At 33.6% G+C, this 19,355-nt stretch overlaps 1 protein-coding gene across 3 annotated transcripts in view; it reads left to right on the top strand.

The window, feature by feature from the left end:
• The window catches only part of TLK1 (tousled like kinase 1), a 141,009-nt gene that overhangs the window by 68,427 nt on the left and 53,227 nt on the right, over positions 1 to 19,355 (top strand). For all 3 annotated transcript variants that reach the window (XM_045558713.1, XM_045558715.1, XM_045558714.1), the window contains 5 exons: positions 7,560 to 7,635; positions 11,404 to 11,450; positions 13,160 to 13,255; positions 14,578 to 14,667; positions 15,985 to 16,077. In XM_045558713.1, coding sequence (XP_045414669.1) covers positions 7,560 to 7,635; positions 11,404 to 11,450; positions 13,160 to 13,255; positions 14,578 to 14,667; positions 15,985 to 16,077 — 402 coding nt within the window. The remainder of the gene's footprint in view (positions 1 to 7,559; positions 7,636 to 11,403; positions 11,451 to 13,159; positions 13,256 to 14,577; positions 14,668 to 15,984; positions 16,078 to 19,355) is intronic.

Raw genomic sequence — 19,355 nt, forward strand, 5'->3', positions numbered from 1 at the left:
GAATCAATTTGCTGATAGTCACACTGATAAGAAGTTAACAGAGTCCAAAATCTAATTCCAACGTATCTGTCTTATTTCAAAATGATGCCCTCAACAACTATTCTATACTCTATCCATATAACTGAAGTAGTATATAATTTATTAGTTAGGTAAATTACCTACCCCAATTAGTTTTAGGAAAAAATGGTATTCTTTTTTTTCAAAATATTTAGGTTTAAAATGATTTACAGTAATTATCAAACTTGCCAATCTAAGAAATATTTAGGCTAACAGCACTTGACAAATGTTTGATATGATAAATGTTGGCTTTAGACTAGATTTTGAGGGCATTCAGTACAAGTTGGCATTATTGAGAACTTGGTTTCAATATTTTATATTTTTAGTTTTAAAACTATTAGAAAGATGTATTTTTATGTTATGTCAGCAGAACATAGTGAATGTTTTACTAATTTTCTTTAAGACTAATTGTCATTTTCTAAAATGACTTGAGTAACCATGGCAACCCATTGGCCTCCTTATAACCTAATTAGTTTTCTGCTATATGTCATAAGTTTGGTCTTTAATCTTAATGGAAAATTATAAAGAACAATAATCTTAATTTTATGGATTCTATAAAATGGAATTTATAGGAAATACATTACTTATTATTTTATTATCAACTGAGATAGATTGGTTGACTGTTCCTAATCTTGATGATACATCAATATCACTTCTGGAGCTTTTTAAAAATAAGGATTCCTCTGGTCTTTCTCCAGAGATGCTTAAATTTGGACTGGGGAGATAGCAGCATGAGTTTTAAATAAAAGCTTTGTAAATGATTGATGTATAGTCAACATTGAGAATCAATGCTAATAAATGTGTGATAGAACAACTTTTTAGTAATAAGACAAATCACTTTTTTCTGACTGTAAGTGTTTTATTGCTATAGAAAAGGTAGTAACACCTTTTTTTACCTATCAGATAGATTTTAAAGGATTGGTGAGTGTTCTCAAACAGTCAGTGTTAGTGAAAGCATGGATTAATACTGCCTTTGAAAGTGCAATTTGGCATTATCTTTAAAAATTTAAATGCATATTCTGTGATCACAGCATTTACATTTAAAAGTATGCATCCCAGAGAAATAATTCTGTAAGGACCTAGGGATTGATGTTCAAAGGAATGTCTGTAGGGGTATATATTAATAGGCTACATAAATGGTAAGAAAATGGCAAACAAAATGACTTGTCATCAATATTGAAAACTTATTATGCTCCTTTTAAACATATGTGAATGCAAATTAAAATGGGTACAAGTGATAGGAGCTTAAGAAGTGAGAATGTGAGGCATGTTAAGTAAGTAAGGTAGTTGTTAAAAATTGAAAGTAATTGTTTTAGTATTTTATTTCTTTTGAGTACTGATATGGTTGTGGATGCTGTATGTGTATAAAGAGAGTGACAATCCTTCAGGCTTTTAAAAATGTGAGCTGGCACACTTTAGGTTTACCTGTAAGACAGCACATATTTTAGTTGAGTGGTTACCTAATTTCATCTTATTGGTATTTTACCATCTTTATTATTACACATTAATAATAAAAGCAATGCAGCAGAAAATAGACTACACTGAAAATTATTGATGATTTGAATTTACTTAGAATGGCATGGAAATGCTCTAATTTGATGATAGGATTCCAAAATGTTGCATACATAAACTTTTTATACTAAATATTGAAATCAGCGTTATAACAGGGATCTTCTTTTATGGGTCAAAGGTTCCAGCAAATATTTCCAGATAATAGTTCTCGATATTAAAGTTTTGACCCTTGGTTGGGCAGAGACAGACCGTGTGAATTTCAGATTGTGCCAGCTCAAAATCATCCTTGAGTTAAGATATACATATTTATCTAAGTGTACAATAGGATATGAAGCAGCAAGGTAATTTTCACAATAGAAATTCAGTTTTATTACAGTACATTCTAACCTAATTTTTACAGTAAAAGCGTGGAAAAAACAGCATATCTGTACATTTGATGTTCTTGAAAAGAACATCTATTTTACATTGGCTATTTTTGTAAGGTTCCAGATTTTCCATTCTAGTTCAGTGCTGTTTTGATATATGCCAGGTAAGGTTAACAAAGATATTTCTCCAGCATTTTCCCGTCTCACATCTAGTTCAACAAATTTTGCTTAGAAATGTGGATAAAAATTGGAAATATGGATAAAAAAGTTTTGTCATGCCATTTGTTGAAATTATAGTAACCTTGAATTTGATACCTGAGTATGAATCATTGGAATAGCCAATGAGTTGTATTTTTGATACCAATCTTTGGCTGAAGGAATCTGTCAGAAAAATTTATTCTGAAAAGTTTGAAGAGTGATTATTTTTTAAGGATATTATTTAATATTAGGGTAATTTTTCTTTTTTTAAAGTATTGTTTAACAGAAAGAAATTAGCTATATCTCTGTTAATAATTTTATTAGAGATAATGATATTTGACTTTTATTGTTGTCTGTTTAGTCAGGCCTGATGAACTCTAGCTAAAGTAGAGTGAAGAATAAATTTTAATATCCACTGTCTCCTTTTTTGTTAATGTTATCATGGTATCTTTTCATATACTGTCAAAATTTTCTGTAATGCATTTCTGCTGATAATTTTAAATCTCTCTCTAGTTTGAGGCTTGTAGAAGTGGTTGTGTATTTTCATGGAATAATTTTTTTGTCCATCATTCAGTGACAGTGTTAAGATTCTTGTTTTCTTATATTTAGCCTTATTTACATTGAAGAAAGACACATTTTTATTAAGATAAACCAGAAAGCCACATGATTAGATAGATACAAAAACCTTGTTTAGTAATCACTGACTTGAGTTCCAAATAAAATTGGGAGCATTAGTTAATTCTATCACTATCACCTCTTAAATTAATTATCTTTGTGTTTTTTGAACAGACTTTCAACTGCTAGAAAATACTGTGTAAATTGACACTAATATCTTAGAATATTTAAATGCCAGAGTAGTTATTTAGGTTTTGGTATGATTACAAGTCTAACATTTACACAGCTAAATTGATTTAAAGAGTACCAGTCTCTCCTTTCTTCATTTTCTCCTAACCACTATTGCATTGTATGTTCTTTGGCCTTTTATAATTAATTATTCTTGCCATCTTCACTTTAAAACCAAATTCTGTTATTTTGCCTTCCATATTAATTCTTGCTTATTATGGTCTATTTATAGTGGGATAGCTGAGAAAAAATAAAGAAGAAAAAAAGAAATGACAACATAATTAGCAAGAGCAATAACAAGCTTAAAAATGTCTATATATTTGATATGTGCAAATTTTCTACTTTATGCAAATACATAGGTGGCCTGGTTGATGTCCTTTGGATTTCCTCAAGGAAGTCATTAGTCATGATCAGTTTTTCAAACCTTTTTTATGCCACCAAACTATTTCTTCAAAGGGGATCTCATATAGAATTCCAGTATTAAAATAAGAGATGCCTTGGTTGCAGAGACAGGTAGAGGTTGTGTAAGATGTGTCTCTGATAGGCTAGAGCCTTAGCTTGCCACTCACTTTTTCCTTCCCTTCCCCCCACTTTAATAACTTCTGGGCACAACCTCCTCTCCCCTAAGATATTTCTGGAATACAGTTTGAAGATTGCTGTCATTATTCTGAACTTTCTGTCAGTGATGAGTCATCTTAGAGATTAAATATTTGGTGAGTTTCTGCCTATCCACCTCGCCTCACCCCCTGCCCTAGATTCTAAATCCCCACATAGGTTTGTATACAAATGAGTGAATCAGAAGAATTGGCAGCAGTAGGCTTTGTTAAGGGTTTTTGTTTTGTTTTTAATATAGATGTTATTAAGATTATTTAAGTTCAAAACTAAAAAACTATTTAGTGTACTTTTGCCTGAGGGTTGGTGATGAGGCCTAGACTGCAGGTTCAGTGGCTTATAGTCTAGAATATAGTTGAACGGGACCTTAAAGAGAAAATGTCATCTGTTTTGCAAGCCCTGCAAGTTATTTGTAAGCCATTAGAGCAGAAGCTACTAATCACTTAACATGTAACACACAATGGAAGTTCTGAAACATAAAAGTGCATGGATATTTGGAGTGATAGCAGGGTAGCCATTCAAATAAGGGAATTGATTGGGTATTCACTGACATTTATTGATTACCCACTATATTGCAGATGCTGTACTAAGTATGTTTCTGGTGTGTTTCTCATTTAATCCTCACAGTACTCCTACGCCTATATTATCATGTTTTACGCTGATGAGAAAATGGATTCTTGGGTTAAATAACATGCTAAGGGTTATAGTAAATAATGGACCCAGTGTTTCATTCTTGGTCTGTTCCTTCAGAAACCCATGGTACTTGCTTTTTAGGAAATTATGGTTCATTCGTGCTGACAGAATAACCCTAAGTGTGTCCACGTAGTCTATGAGATGAACAAAGTTAAAGGTCAGCATCAGCACATCAGGACATTGGTGAAAAAATTAAGGTTCACAGGAAAGGACAAAAGGTGTGCATATGATAGAAACATTCACTTTATAGGCTAATTTAAATACATCTAGGTTTCTCATTCTCATCTTTTACTTTGTTAAACAGTTTTCCAATTTTTTATTACCTATTTCCAACTTCTTACCTATATATTACAGTCTTAAAATTAATTTTATCCTATCATCTTTTTTCTTCTTCAAATTCTTCAGATTTCTTCTTGGTTTATAGGAGGTAAACCCGTTGCCTTTTCTTCTTTACTGTAACCATAATGCATTTGTTTGATTTTTTGTTTGTTTAAATGAAATGACATTTTCCTCAGAGGCCTGTCCCACATCCCCATTGTGGGAAATTTTACTTCCAAGGAAAATGTCCTTAAAAAATAAAACAAAAACCCTTAAATATCACAATATCCAGTGAAGTATTTAATGAATGTTATCATTACTAACTTTTAAGAATTTGTACATGTATCTATCTCATCCCTCTTTTGGAGATAGCCAGTACTTGTTAGCATTTTAATGGTTCTGGGAAGCTTTGCAGTAAAAAAATCTAACTTTGTTTATCTCAGTTGAACTGCCCATTTATTACCCCCACTTAAAATGTAGCTTTCCCAACCTATCATTGAACCAGTGTTCCTTGGAATATACTATAGAAAATGATACAGAACCATTGAGAGCATTACACTTTCTTTAGTTTTCTAGCTAGAAAATACAGTTTCAAATATAACTGTTTTAGAATTATATTAAATAATATTTTGTGTGGGGTCTTTTTTTTTTGCTTATTCAAAAGTATCTAGTTAAGATTTAAGATGGCATTCAAATGGGATCTTTCCATGCTGAAAAATTAGTATAACCTTAAACTATTCTGAAAAATTATGTTTTCTTGACCTTAAATTATATATTTTTTTCATAGATTAATTTAGGAAGGATATGAATAAATTATTATTTGGGGATCTTTGTTTTAAGATAGATTTAGCCTTTATAAAAATTTGGACTTAGAATTTTTAAGTTGGTGATTTTTAGTTCTAGAAATATAGATTGGTTATTGTTTGAGTTCGGTAATTTTGACAATGAAACTGAACTAATGAACTATGCACCCAAAATTACTGGTACGTCAGTTTACCTCCCAAGTAGATGGCTTTCTTTAAGATGTCAGGTTTGTAAAATGAAAACATAAAGGCAATTTATTGGACATATTGAATTTTATTTACAAACAGTAAAATTTTGAAATATTTTTGTATAATTCATTTAGTTGATATAGGGCATATAGTATATCACATAAAGAAAAAATAAAGAGGATGTGAGTCTTAGAATTATATAGAACCGAATTTGGTTTGAATCCTGGCTCTACCACACTAGTAGTGTTACCTTGGGTTAAGTTATTTAATATTCATTCATTTATTTTTCAAGTAATATGCTAGGCACGGAATGGGAGGGTAAGATGGGGAGAAGATATAACACCTGTTTTTAAAGAATTCAGAGACTGGTAACATTCATTCCAACCTCTCTAAATTTGTTATTTTGTTGGCAGAATGGAGATAAGAGAAGTTTAAAGGCCCAGGATGATACTTAGAGGAACAATATATGCTCAACAAGAATTAGTTTATTTATTGTCATTCATACTGTTTAATCATAGAACTACTCAGAGACATAAAAATATGGATTAAATCCCTTCCTTGTTTGGGGACCACAGCATCTTAAGAGATTTATTTTAAGTTGTCTAATGTGATTCATTATTTAGTCAAATATTCATGGAGTTCCTATTAAGTTCAGGAATTATTCTGGCACCAGAAGTACTTAAATTAGGCTTTCTAAAATGCCATTGCCTTTTGCTTTTGCTCTTGGCTTTAATTTTTGACTAAGGACGACAATAGTTTGTCATATTCCACAAAAATTACTTGTGTTTGCCTAATGAAAATTTTTGCTGTCTGTTAGAGGAACAAATCTGTAATTTGGGACCAAAGCCACCATCTAGAGCAGGAGTCTTCAAACTTTTTCTCTAAACGGCCAGATATTTTAGACTTTATGGGTCATACTGACTGTTGCAGCTACTTAACTCTGCTGTTGTAATGTGAAAGCAGCTATAGACAATACGTAAATGAACAAGTGTGGCTGTGTTCCAATAAAAGTTTATTATGGATACTGAAATTTAAATTTCTTATAATTATCACAGAATAAAACATTCTTTTGTTTTGAATTTTAAAATTTCAGACATTTAAAAATGTAAAAGCTATGGTTAGGTATACAAAACAGGTGGCCAAACAGATTTGGCTCATGGGCCTTAGTTTGCTAACACCCAATCTAGGGCATAACCTGTGAATTTGCTATGATTGTTGGATAGTGATTGTCAGACATTTAGATGCACGGTCTTTTTTAGTAGGATCAGGGTTTGTGTTCTACTCCTTTTTTCTCATCAAAATTTAGGATGTTTTGTTTTTTTGAAACAGGGTCTCACTCTGTTGCCTGGGCTAGAGTGCAGTGGCATCATCATAGCTCACTGGGGGCTCAAGCAGTCCTCCTGTCTCACCCTCCTGAGTACAGGCGTGTGCCTCTACGCCAGCTAATTTTTCTATTTTTTTTAGAGATGGGGGTCTCGCTCTTGCTCAGGCTGGTCTCAAACTCCTGGCCTCAAGTGATCCTCCTGTCTTGGCCTCGAGAGTGCTAGGATTACAGGCACAAGCCATCTCACCTGGCCCAAAGTTTAGTTTTATACACTAAGTTTGAGTAGTAGAAAACTAGTAAGAAAAACTTAAACGTGATTTTTTTTTTTTGGAGGGAGGCGGATCCTATCCAGTTAAGAATTTGAATGGCATCTTGTAAAGGCTAATTACTTTCAGGTTTCTCATCCACTTCAAGTCAATTTCTGAAAATGTAGAATTTCAGGTAATATGTACAGGGTTTTCTATACTTGGAATTTTAAAAATTTATACAATAGAAAATTTTGTTTTTAAAATAAATTGTATGTAAATAAATATACATTTATATCTTATGAGCACTATTTGGCCTTGAAAAGAAAAATTTTTATATTAACTGGAATTTTGTATATTAAAACTATAATTTAAAAATCTGTTATCTTGCTTTCCATAGACACCAGAGAAGAAACAATCGGAATCATCCAGGGGAAGAAAGAGAAAAGCAGAAAACCAGAATGAAAGTAGTCAGGGTAAGCAAATAGTATCTTCCTTCAAAGCCTGGGAAACATTTACAATTAATTTTTCTGATTTTTTAACCAATTAATATTCTGATTGTTGTTTAATAATACAAAATTGCAATCTTTCTGTACACATAGATAGTTAGTGTATGATTACTGTTTTTAGGCATTTGGACATTTCTTTCAATTTTTTATTTGGATCCTAGAAAGACTAATATCATGTCCAAATCTGGGAAACATCACTTTTCATTTTTCTTTCTTTATATGAATTATGGTGTTGAAATGGCTTCTTGTTTTTGAATAAAAACTTTAAATCTCACTTTAAAAGAAGTACCCAAACTTCTCCATTTTATTTTTTTTTAAAAAGGCCTATATGAAAATGAGAGAGACTCTAATTAAAGCATCATCTTTTTCTTTCCATACCTATTCTTCATCTTTTCTGGCATACCACTCTTTTGTGATACGAGCTAAGAAAATTATTTTCATTAGGCTATAAAATCTCTCATAATAGGCCGGGCGTGGTGGCTCACACCTGTAATCCTAGCACTCTGGGAGGCCGAGGCGGGCGGATTGTTGGAGCTCAGGAGTTTGAGACCAGCCTGAGCAAGAGCGAGACCCCGTCTCTACTAAAAAATAGAAGGAAATTATATGGACAACTAAAAATATATATAGAAAAAATTAGCCGGGCATGGTGGCGCATGCCTGTAGTCCCAGCTACTCGGGAGACTGAGGCAGAAGGATCACTTGAGCCCAGGAGCTTGAGGTTGCTGTGAGCTAGGCTGATGCCACGGCACTCATTCTAGCCTGGGCAACAGAGTGAGACTCTGTCTCAAAAAAAAAAAACAAAAAAAAAAACCTCTCATAATAGACAGCAAAATAGTACTTTCATTTGGGCACTCAAAATTAAAGACAATAAATTGGGTTCTTAAAACATGTATATTCATGATTTTTATACAAAATGTTATATGTATTGGAGTCAATCTTTAGCCATAAGATCTGGGGCCATCACTTACTGTTTTTTATATGGCATTGGAATCAAGAAATGTAAATGTCTTTGTGAAAGGAAGAGGTTAAGTCATTTTAGGACCTTTTCTCTAGGTGTGTAGTACTTTGTCTCTTGATTTGCACTGAGCTGCTTTTTGGTCTTAATACAGTTCCCCTAAGTTGTGGTTAGTGGACTTGGAGCTGTATTTATTGTAAAGATACATTAATTGCTATAGTTTCAACTGCAGATAAACTCAAAAGCAAGCCTATAAGTAGCGTGGGGATTTTGGGTTGGTTGATCCAACCTGTCTTAAAATACTCATGTTTTTTTCTTTGTTTGTGGTCTGCCATCCACAGAATTGTCTGATTTTCTTCTGGTTTTAGGATGGTTACCTAAATTGGATTTACTCATTTCAGCTTCCTCACCTAAATTGTTTTAGAGAGAGACTGGCTTTCTATTCCCTGCAACCCCACTTCTTTGGGGTAAGCTTCTTCAAGCCCAAAGCAAACCTCTCCTATCATCTTATGGTCCAGATAGGGTTATATGTCCATTCCAAAACCAGTTATGTCCAACAGAGGTACTATTGCCCTTACAAAAATCAGGCCCATCTTTGGAATTGAAAATGGGGTAAAGGTCCCCTTAAAAATACAGGCTGTAGCAGCACAATTCACAATTGCATTCACAATTGCAAAGATGCGGAAACAACCCAAGTGCCCATCAATACATGAGTGGATTAATAAAGTATGGTGTATGTATGCCATGAAGTTCTATCAGCCAAAAAACAATGGTGATATAGCACCTCTTGTATTTTTCTGGATAGAGCTGGAACCCATTCTACTAAGTGAAGTATCCCAAGAATGGAAAAACAAGCACTACATGTACTCACCATCAAATTGGTATTAACTGATCAACACTTAAGTGCACATACAGTAATAACATTCATTGGGTGTTGGACAGATGGGATGGAGGAGGAGAGGATGGGTATATACACACCTAATGGGTGTAGTATGCACCATCTGGGGGGAGGACACGCTTGAAACTCTGACTTGGGTGGGGCAAGGGCAATATGTGTAATCTAAACATTTGTGCCCCCATAATATGCTGAAATAAAAAAATTAAAAAAAAAATACAGACTGTGTGGAGAAGGGATGATACCTGAACAACACTGGATTTCTGGTAAGGAGGGAAAGGGAACTGGGAGTGGGGGCTGTCTAGGAGTCAGCTTGCCCTGAAGTTACAGGTGCTATATCAGGGGTGGGGTGGGGTGGGTGTTAACACAACAATATTAGGGTTTGGTTAGGGAAAAAGAATTGGGGAAATAGCTTCTGGGTAGGCAGCCAAAAACATCTCTGTCTTCACTGAAAGATAGCACTTCTTCAGAATCTGCAGGGAAATTATTATAGACAGAAGGGAAGTTCCTTTATTATAAAACCTTTACGGTCTTCTCTGATCTCTAAATCTGTACAAAACCATTGTTCAAAATTTTTAGGTAGCATTTATATTCCTGAGTACTTGTTTGGGTTTTAAAAAAGTTCTCCTACCTTATTCCAAGAAGGATTTAAAGTTGTTGAACTTTTAAGTGTATTGTTTGTTCATCTTGGTAGTGCCTCACACATAGTAACCACTTAAGAAATATTTGTTGCCCGAGCGTGGTGGCTCATGCCTGTAATCCTAGCACTCTGGGAGGCCGAGGCAGGCGGATTGTTTGAGCTCAGGAGTTCGAGACCAGCCTGAGCAAGAGCGAGACCCCGTCTCTACTAAAAATAGAAAAAATTATATGGACAGCTAGCCCGGGCAACAGAGTGAGACTCTGTCTCAAAAAAACAAAAAAAAGATTTTTTGAATAAAAATAAATAAATGTATGAATATAATTCAATATTGAATGGCTAAAGTATGTGTATTATACAAAGCTTTTGACTCCATGATATTATTAATTTTTCTATTATAACTTGAAGAAATCATGTATTCTACATCATTGTAATCAAGGATAGTTGCCTTTCCCTCAAAAAGCATCTCTCTACACTGTATTTTCTTAGCAGGTTCTTAATTCAGTATTTAAAAAACTGCATCAGGCCAGGTGTGGTGGCTCATGCCTGTAATCCTAGCACTCTGGAAGGCCAAGGCAGGAGGATCGCTTGAGCCCAAGAGTTTGAGGTTGCTGTGAGTTAGGCTGACGCCACAGCACTCTAGCCCGGGCAACCAAGCGAGACTCTATCTCAAAAAACTAAAACTAAAAAACTGCATCAGAGTTCCTCTGAGAGTAAAATGTTTAATTAAAGAATAATATGATCTATAATGACCTAGTTCACTCCGTCAGTATGGTCATATAAGAACAATATTTGAAATATAGCTTATTAAAATGTATCCTATTAATTTGAAAATGCTTTTTAGAAAATCAAAACACATTTTACAAAATAACATTCATAGTGATGCATGTTATTGTGAGTTTGACAGGGATCATGTTGTGGTTTGTATTAACCAAAGCTTTACAGGTAAGAAGTAGTTTTTGAGTTATGCAGTTGCCATTTGTCTTTTCTTTTTTATTTATTGATTTGCTTTTCTGAAATTAATAGTTACTAAGCAATATTAATAATATAGTTTTAAAATAGTAGATCCATAATGTTATTTATCTGATTCTCCAATAATTGGGACTTTTAAAAATTGGTATGTTTCTCTTGAAATGTCATTTGATTTTTGGATTTCTGAAATTGGTATCTCACCTTCTAAGGATTCTTAATAATTTTTTGATGTTCATCACTACCCTACTGACATTTCATATGCTTTTTATATTTTAGGAAAAAGTATTGGGGGACGTGGCCACAAAATTAGTGACTATTTTGAAGTAAGTTCATTGAGAATTATTTCTGGTTCCTAATTCAATATAATTCTGCTGTGAGCTACAAATAATTTCTTTGAAGCACAAGGTCAACTTTTGATTATCTGCTTGATTAGAGCAGAGCTTTAGTACTATGTTATATCCTTTCTTCCTGGGAACCTTAAAATTTACCTTTACATTGGTATGGCACATCATAAATTTCAAAGTACTTCCTCACATATTTGCTTATAACAGCCTAAGAGAAGCAAAGTAGGTATTAGCGTTTCTGTTTTACAGACGATGAAACAGAGTACCAGAAATAATAATGTAGCCTACCTAAAGTCAACTTTTAAATGGTAGAGAATGGAACTTAAAGTCTACCAGCTCTCTAGTTCAGAATTCTTTCTACTATCAATACAGGCTTTATCACCCCTCAGCAACATTTGAGCCCTGTGGGTGGGGATTAAATAATTGATAGAGGTGTGCATCTAAGAGTCCCTGAAAACAATAAAGAGTGGTAAATTTAGATTCTTACCCAAGAGTAACATTCATAGAAACACTTTGGCTACCAGTTTTACATTAGAAAACATGAGTGTGATTTTTGAAAGAACAAACATAATCTACTCAATTGAAAAATACTTATATTTACTTGAGATTGAAACCAGAATTGGCTGAATAGCAAAAGGGCTGAATTTTAAAACAATTTTTTAAATCCTCCATTGCTTTTTTTCTTGAGTAAAATTTTCTAAAGTAAAATTGTTGCTGACCGCTAGATACCTAATGCTCTTTAGTTGAGGTCAGTCACTCCTTGTTAATATCATTAAGAACCTTTGTCAAAGATAGGATCAATTTGAATAGACAGATATCTCTTGAATGCTTATTATGTGTCGGGTGTTATGCTAGGCACTCTATAGATAAAATAAATGAGGCAAAATCTCTGGGTTGTGGGAAGTTTTTAAATGAACATGCTAGGAAGACTACATCTCTGCTGTTCGTGTCAAAGTTAATTAAACAAAAAGTGATGAGGTAGACAATAAACTATACCCCCTGAGGAAGAGAGTAGCAGCAAATTGTTTTCTTTTCCCATCCTTAGTAGGAACATGAGCTAGGAGGAAAGGTATCTATGGAACAGATTAGTTGGCTTCTCTTCATATGCAGCTAAATCATATATTTTGTAAGAAATAATTGATTTTTTAACAATTTTGTCCTTTTAGAGGGAAGGGAATTATTCTGTATAACTCTTTCATACAATGCCGTGAACATTTGGATACTTAACAGATCTTGAGAGTGAAGATTCTGTTTAAGATAGTTGTTTATGTTCACAAATATCTACCTGTAAACATTTTTAAGTTTTTTGGGATTAGAGACCATATTGGCTCAAGAAACACGTATAGGGAAATTTTGCTAAGATTTGGGAGAAAAACAGAAAGTTCATTTTGGGGAATTTGTTTGTCTTTGAGTCAGCCACAGTAACAAATTATAGTCAGAATGCAGTGTAAATAAGGATCTTTATAAAATGTAGCCTCATCATGTTTTTGTGATCAGTACTTTTCTTGTTAATGTTTTAGGACTTGGCTGTAACTGAACTTAGTTTTGCTTTTTCTGGAACCATTTAAATGACTGTTTGATTTAATTTAAAATAAGATGTTTAAATTAATTCTTAATGCCATGTCTAATACAACAGTTGTCTGAGCCTGCTTTAATAAATAATGATGTTTCCTTTTTCTTTTTCTCAGTACCAAGGTGGAAATGGCTCGAGTCCAGTAAGAGGCATACCTCCTGCAATCCGTTCTCCTCAAAATTCACATTCACATTCCACTCCTTCCTCATCTGTAAGTTTTTATTAATATCTTTCAAGTTTTTCATGCATATTTTTTGGGAGGTTATATACATTGAATAACTTGTATAGTTTGTTGTCTTCATTGAGAATTTCTGTATCAATTAGTGTTTATCTTTTAAAAAAATCATTCTGTGAGGTGAGTCGAATCCTTTTTAATTTGACGCTGTTAGAACTTTATTTCTGAAAGTGAGCTTCTTAAAGGCTTTGTGAATTAATTATATCTAACAATCATCATTTTTGCAAAAAAAGGCTGTTGAGCCTGTGAGGCTAACATGAATACTCTTGTGTCAGTCCTAATTCAGTTCTTGATTACTAATTTCTAACTTTCTTACCAATTAAATTCTTAAGCACTGAAATAACACAATTTTTTTCCCCTGGGAATCCTTAAGAAAAAGTCAGGCTGTGTAGTTCAGCATGGTAGAAGAACCTTGGACCTAAAAATTATCTTATAACTTTTTGGTTTGTTTCTAACATTTTAAGATCTTTTATATGCGTTGCTTTCCATATAAACAATGGATTCATTTTTAAATTTACTTACATTGTGTGCAAGTTCAATATCTAACCAGAAAAACAATACTGGTTTTCAGTAATTTACAGATGAATTACAGACTTTTAAAAATTAGAGTTGCACTTCTTTATTCAAGCACCTTGTTTTCATTTCTTTTGTCCTCTTCGAGTCCTTGTCTGTAGACACACTTGGTTGTGTCTTGTCTTGTAGCTTCAGGCACATCATGTCTCCATTGGCATATACAAAGTAAGGCATAGGATTCAACAGTAATTTTAGGTAAAGAGTTGTAGTGATAGCATTGATACTGTGTTGTATTCTGCTGCTTTTAATGAGTATATTTTTAAACTAGTGATCAGATAAAACAATGAAACTCATCAATAAATTGATATTAAACTACATATGGGCATGCATTATTGTCCCTAGTACTAAGACTCTGTATTAACATCTTTTTTATTTTTACTTTTTGAACTATCATAATTGGTTTTTAATATTTTGGTTTCAAAATAATTTAGCCTTATTTTTTTTAACAGTGTGAAAGCTTTAAGATTTATTTTAATGGCACTAGAATGCAAACTCCATGAGGAGCAGGGAATATATGATTGTATCTCTCACTGGGCCTTATGTAGGAGGTACTCCAATGAATGCTTGTTGAATAAATAGTGATTACAAGTTTTAAAAAGTCAATTATGTTTCAATTCAGGTATTATCCAGATGGAAACTTCTTCAGAAATGTTAAGCAATTATTGCTAAGTAGAAACCTACTTTTTTTTCCTTGCTAACGTAAAAATTTTAATATATTTTTTTAGGTTCGACCGAATAGCCCTTCTCCTACTGCATTAGCTTTTGGGGACCACCCTATTGTACAACCAAAGCAGTTATCTTTTAAAATTACTCAGGTAAATATTAAAAATTTTTTCTATGACTTCTAAGAAAACTACTGTCCAACTTTGGTTGGACAACTTAGTTGTGCAATTAACAACTAAGATGTCTGTTGTTTGTCTTAGGTATAAAGCAAAATTATTATACATAAAGAAAGCTAACTTAACAAAAAACAGCCCAGAATTTGTAGGGAAGGGTGAGAAATTGAAACACCCAATTTACTTTCAGCTTGTCCTTTGTTAGACACTGGCAAATATTTAGATGTTTTAAAGCAAGTCAAATAGTCGGAACTTAATATCCAAGTGTATATAATTGATGTCTTTGTGAGGCTGCTATATTTGTTATAAGTGGACTTAAAGTAATTGATTTGGGTATCTATATTTATGAATGTGTATGTACATGTTACAAGTTAGATAATTTGAAAATTGAATTTGGATGTCTTTTAAACTTATTTACTTTCATGACTTTTGAGTACTAAGTTTTCATTTTAATATTTTACATGTGATAGTTTCTGGGTGACACTTTTTCTCAAACTGGGGATTGGGAGAATAGATCCTGTTGCTTGACCAACTCAACTTGCCAATTTATTTCCATTAGACTTTATTTGTGGGGCATGTCCAAACTGTTGTGCATGTACCAAAACCTCTTTTCTTTGGATGATTCCGAAGCTAGGATTACAAAGTCACTGAGCAGCTCATGAAGGTTTTGATGCATGAGATGTTGGTAAAAAAAAGGACCCCAATGATTTCAAGGGATCTATTGTACATCATGGTGACTGCAGTTAATAACAACATGTTATATATATATATATGTGTGTGTGTGTGTGTGTGTATATATATATATATATATATATATGAAAATTGCTAAGAGTAGATTTTAAATGTTCACACCACAAAAGAGGATAGGTATGTGTTAAATAGCTTGATTTAGCCATGCCACAATGTGTATATATCTCAAAACATGTTGTACACCATAAATATATACAATTTTTACTTGTCAGTTTAAAAATAATTTTTAAAAGATTTAGCAAAGTTCACAAATCAACTAGAATGATATATAGCACAGAGCAGTGGATATATTAAATTTTAATGAGAAGCATCAATATTCTAAATAATTAACCTCTTTATTGGCAAGTCTGTAGCATTTATACTTCTTAGATATACTTTTAAAATATACTTTTAAAACTGCACTAAGAGTTTTTGGAATATGCTTTACATATACATACAAATGTACATAGTTTCTCTGCTTTTTGAAGTCTGAGTAAAATCTAGTTTTATGTTTACATGCAACAACGTAGATAATGGAGATAATAAAAATAGCTTTCTTTCATTTAGACTGATCTCACAATGCTGAAATTAGCAGCATTAGAAAGTAATAAAAACCAGGACCTGGAAAAGAAGGAAGGTCGTATAGATGATTTGCTCAGGGTAAGTAATAACTCATAGATGGAAAAAAATTGAATCAGTTATTTGGCAGCAGTGGAACTGTTGAAGAAATAATTACCATTGTAAAAAAATTCTGTAGTTGGAAAACATTAAGCTTTTTTCTGTTAGTGTAAGTACATAATTGAAAATGCCAACTTTAAAGTGAAAATGTTTTATTAGATCTTTAAATGTAAATTTAGAAACAGTTGGTGAAACTAGAAGGAAGTTTATAAAATTTATTTTTATGTGACCAGCCACCATAAGAGCCATTTCATGTTAGTTTAAAGTTAATTGATTTTGTTACACGACTGACATCTGATACTGTAAAGGATAAAGTAACTGCTACAATTCTGTGAGATTTTTAATGGAAACTTTACTAAAAAATACATCCAGGCCGGGCACGGTGGCTCACACCTTTAATCCTAGCACTCTGGGAGGCAGAGGCGGTTGGATCGCTCGAGGTCAGGAGTTCGAGACCAGCCTGAGCAAGAGTGAGACCCTGTCTCTACTAAAAATAGAAGAAATTATCTGGCCAGCTAAAATATATATAGAAAAAATTAGCCGGGCATGGTGGCGCATGCCTGTAGTCCTAGCTACTCGGGAGGCTGAGGCAGTAGGATTGCTTAAGCCCAGGAGTTTGAGGTTGCTGTGAGCTAGGCTGATGCCACGGCACTCACTCTAGCCCGGGCAACAAAGTGAGACTCTGTCTCAAAAAAAAAAAGAATACATCCAGAAGTATGCTTATAATGTGAGTAAGGTATAAAGCAGTAGTTCTTACCCCTTGTTGCTCCTTAGAATCACCAGATGGAAAGTGTGGAAGTGCTAATGCCTGAACACTGAGGGTTCTGATCAAGTTGATATGATGTAGGTCTTGGGCATTGGCAATTTTTAAAGCTCCTCCCCGTGATTCTAATTTAAGCCAACATTGAGAACCACTGATGCAGAAACTTAATAAAACCAACACCTGTGATCCTGCCAGACTTACCAGTACCTTTGAAACATCCAATGTGTCTTTTCTGATCCCATCCCATTTACTCTTTCATATCCCTTTACCTTAATCACTATTCTATTATCATTCCTTAATGTTTCCATATGTTTATATTAATTATGTTTATACATTCTTAACAGCATATTAGTTAGTTTGTTTCTGAACTTTCAGTGAGATTATCCTGTACGGACCCTTTTGCCTTGCTTGTTTTTACTGAACATCATATGTGAGAGTCACCCACATTGATGTGAATAACTGTAGTCTGTTTATTTCACTGCTAGGTAGTAAGACATTATATGAATATAAGAACATTCTTGTACATGTCTTCTAGGGCAAAGATGAAATAATTTCTCTGTGGTATATGCTTAGGAAAGACATGGCCAAAGTACAGGGCATGGACATCTTTCACTTTACTCTGTGGTACCAAATTTTTCCCAAAGTGTTCGGATCAATTTATACTCCCAACACGAGTGGGCCAGAAAAAATCCTATCGCTCATCTTCCTTGCCAGAGCTTGGTATAATAAGATTTTCTAAAAAAAAAATTTTTTTTTGCTGATCTAATGGATATAATATAGTGTCTTGTGGTTTTATTATGCATTCCCTATTTACTAATTGGTTGTGAGCATGTTTTAAAATATTCATTAACTATTTGTGTTTCTTCTGTGAAATAACTGGTTTTTTTGCCCATTTTGTTTATTGGATTGTTTGTCTTTTTCTTATTGATGCCATCGTTGGTTATGTATCTTGATTTCCTCCCAGTTTGTGAGTTGTCTTTTCATTTCTTCATGCTGTCTTTTGATGATTAGATACATTTTTAATTTTTATGTGATTAAATATATATTTTTGTTTATAGTTTGTTTTGCTTATACTAAATTGTTAGCAAAGATATGTCAAAAGAATGAATTCTTTTTAACTCTTGAGATTGCAAAAATGTTCTTCTATATATTCTGTTAAAAGTTAGTCTGATTGTTAATCTCACTGGAATTGGTTTTGTGATGTGAAGTAGGATTTCATTTTAATTTCTTTCTGTATGGATAACCAGTTGTCCAGCCCCATTTAATTAACAGTTCATTCTTACACTGACAACTCCATCATAAAATCTTGTTTCCATTTACAACTGGATCTATTTCTATGTTCTATATCATGTTCTGTTGTTCTATTTGTATCTCTCTGCACTGGTACTGCAGCATGTTTTTATCATTTAGCAGTTGCCTTTGGCCTTTAGTAGCAGAGAACATAAACAGCAGTATTTTAAATGAGATGAGTGTTTATTTTTCAAGAGAACAGAAGTGGGCAGCCCAGGTATGATTGCCCCACAGTGTCATATGTGACATTGGTGCCTTCAGTTTTCCCTGTGTCCTCATCCTTAGTTCATGGCTTCCATCTTAAAGGTCACATCAAGGTCCAGTATATGTGTTTGAATCACAATTACGATGTCTGTGTTCTAAGCAGAAAACAGGAGGAAGAGGGGAAGAAGAAAAACACAGTAATTGTGTATGCAGCCTTCTTGAATATCCCACTGAACTTCTGCTTATATCTCTCATTGATCATCTTTAACGGTTGCCAGGGAAACTAGGAAATGCAGTCTTGTAGTTAGGCACATATCAATCCAGAATAAACCATGGAATTTCCATTATTAAGGAAAAAGGGGATTTGGGTGATCATAATTACTGTAGCTTTACATTAAGTTGTGGTATATAATTGGACAAGTATCCTCTCCTTCATTTTGTCTATTTTTGGCCTTTTGCAGTCTTAAAGAAATTTTGGAGTCAGTTTTCCAAGTTACACACATACATACCACGCACACACAATTTGGGCTTCTGTTTGAATTGCACTTAATGATGAGGGTCTGTTGATGCTAAATTCTATTTCCTCTTCCTTGAAAAACAGTTTTGTTGAATATATAATTGTGGACTGATAGTTGTTTTCTCCCAGCACTTTCAAGATATTATGCCCTTGTCTTTTGGCTTCCACCATGATTGGCCTAGACCTGTAATTCTCAAAGTATGATCTCAGAGCAGAAACATCAGTATTACTGGAGAACTTGTTAGAAATGGAAATTTTCAGGCCTTTCCTCAGACATATACTGACTTGGAAACTCTGAGGATGGGCCCTAGCAATCTGAGTTCTACCAAGCCCTCCAGGTTATTCTCTTGCCACTATACTAGACTAATTCTGAGGTTAGAGAGAGACCTCTTCGCTGAGCACAGTGAACAGAATTGATATCCTGTTGCCTAGGAAGAATGATGGGGATAGTTATTAGCTGGGCAACTTACAGGCTCATCCACAAGT

The sequence above is a fragment of the Lemur catta genome, chromosome 8, assembly GCF_020740605.2.
Source record: "Lemur catta isolate mLemCat1 chromosome 8, mLemCat1.pri, whole genome shotgun sequence".
Classification (NCBI taxonomy): Eukaryota; Metazoa; Chordata; class Mammalia; order Primates; family Lemuridae; genus Lemur; species Lemur catta.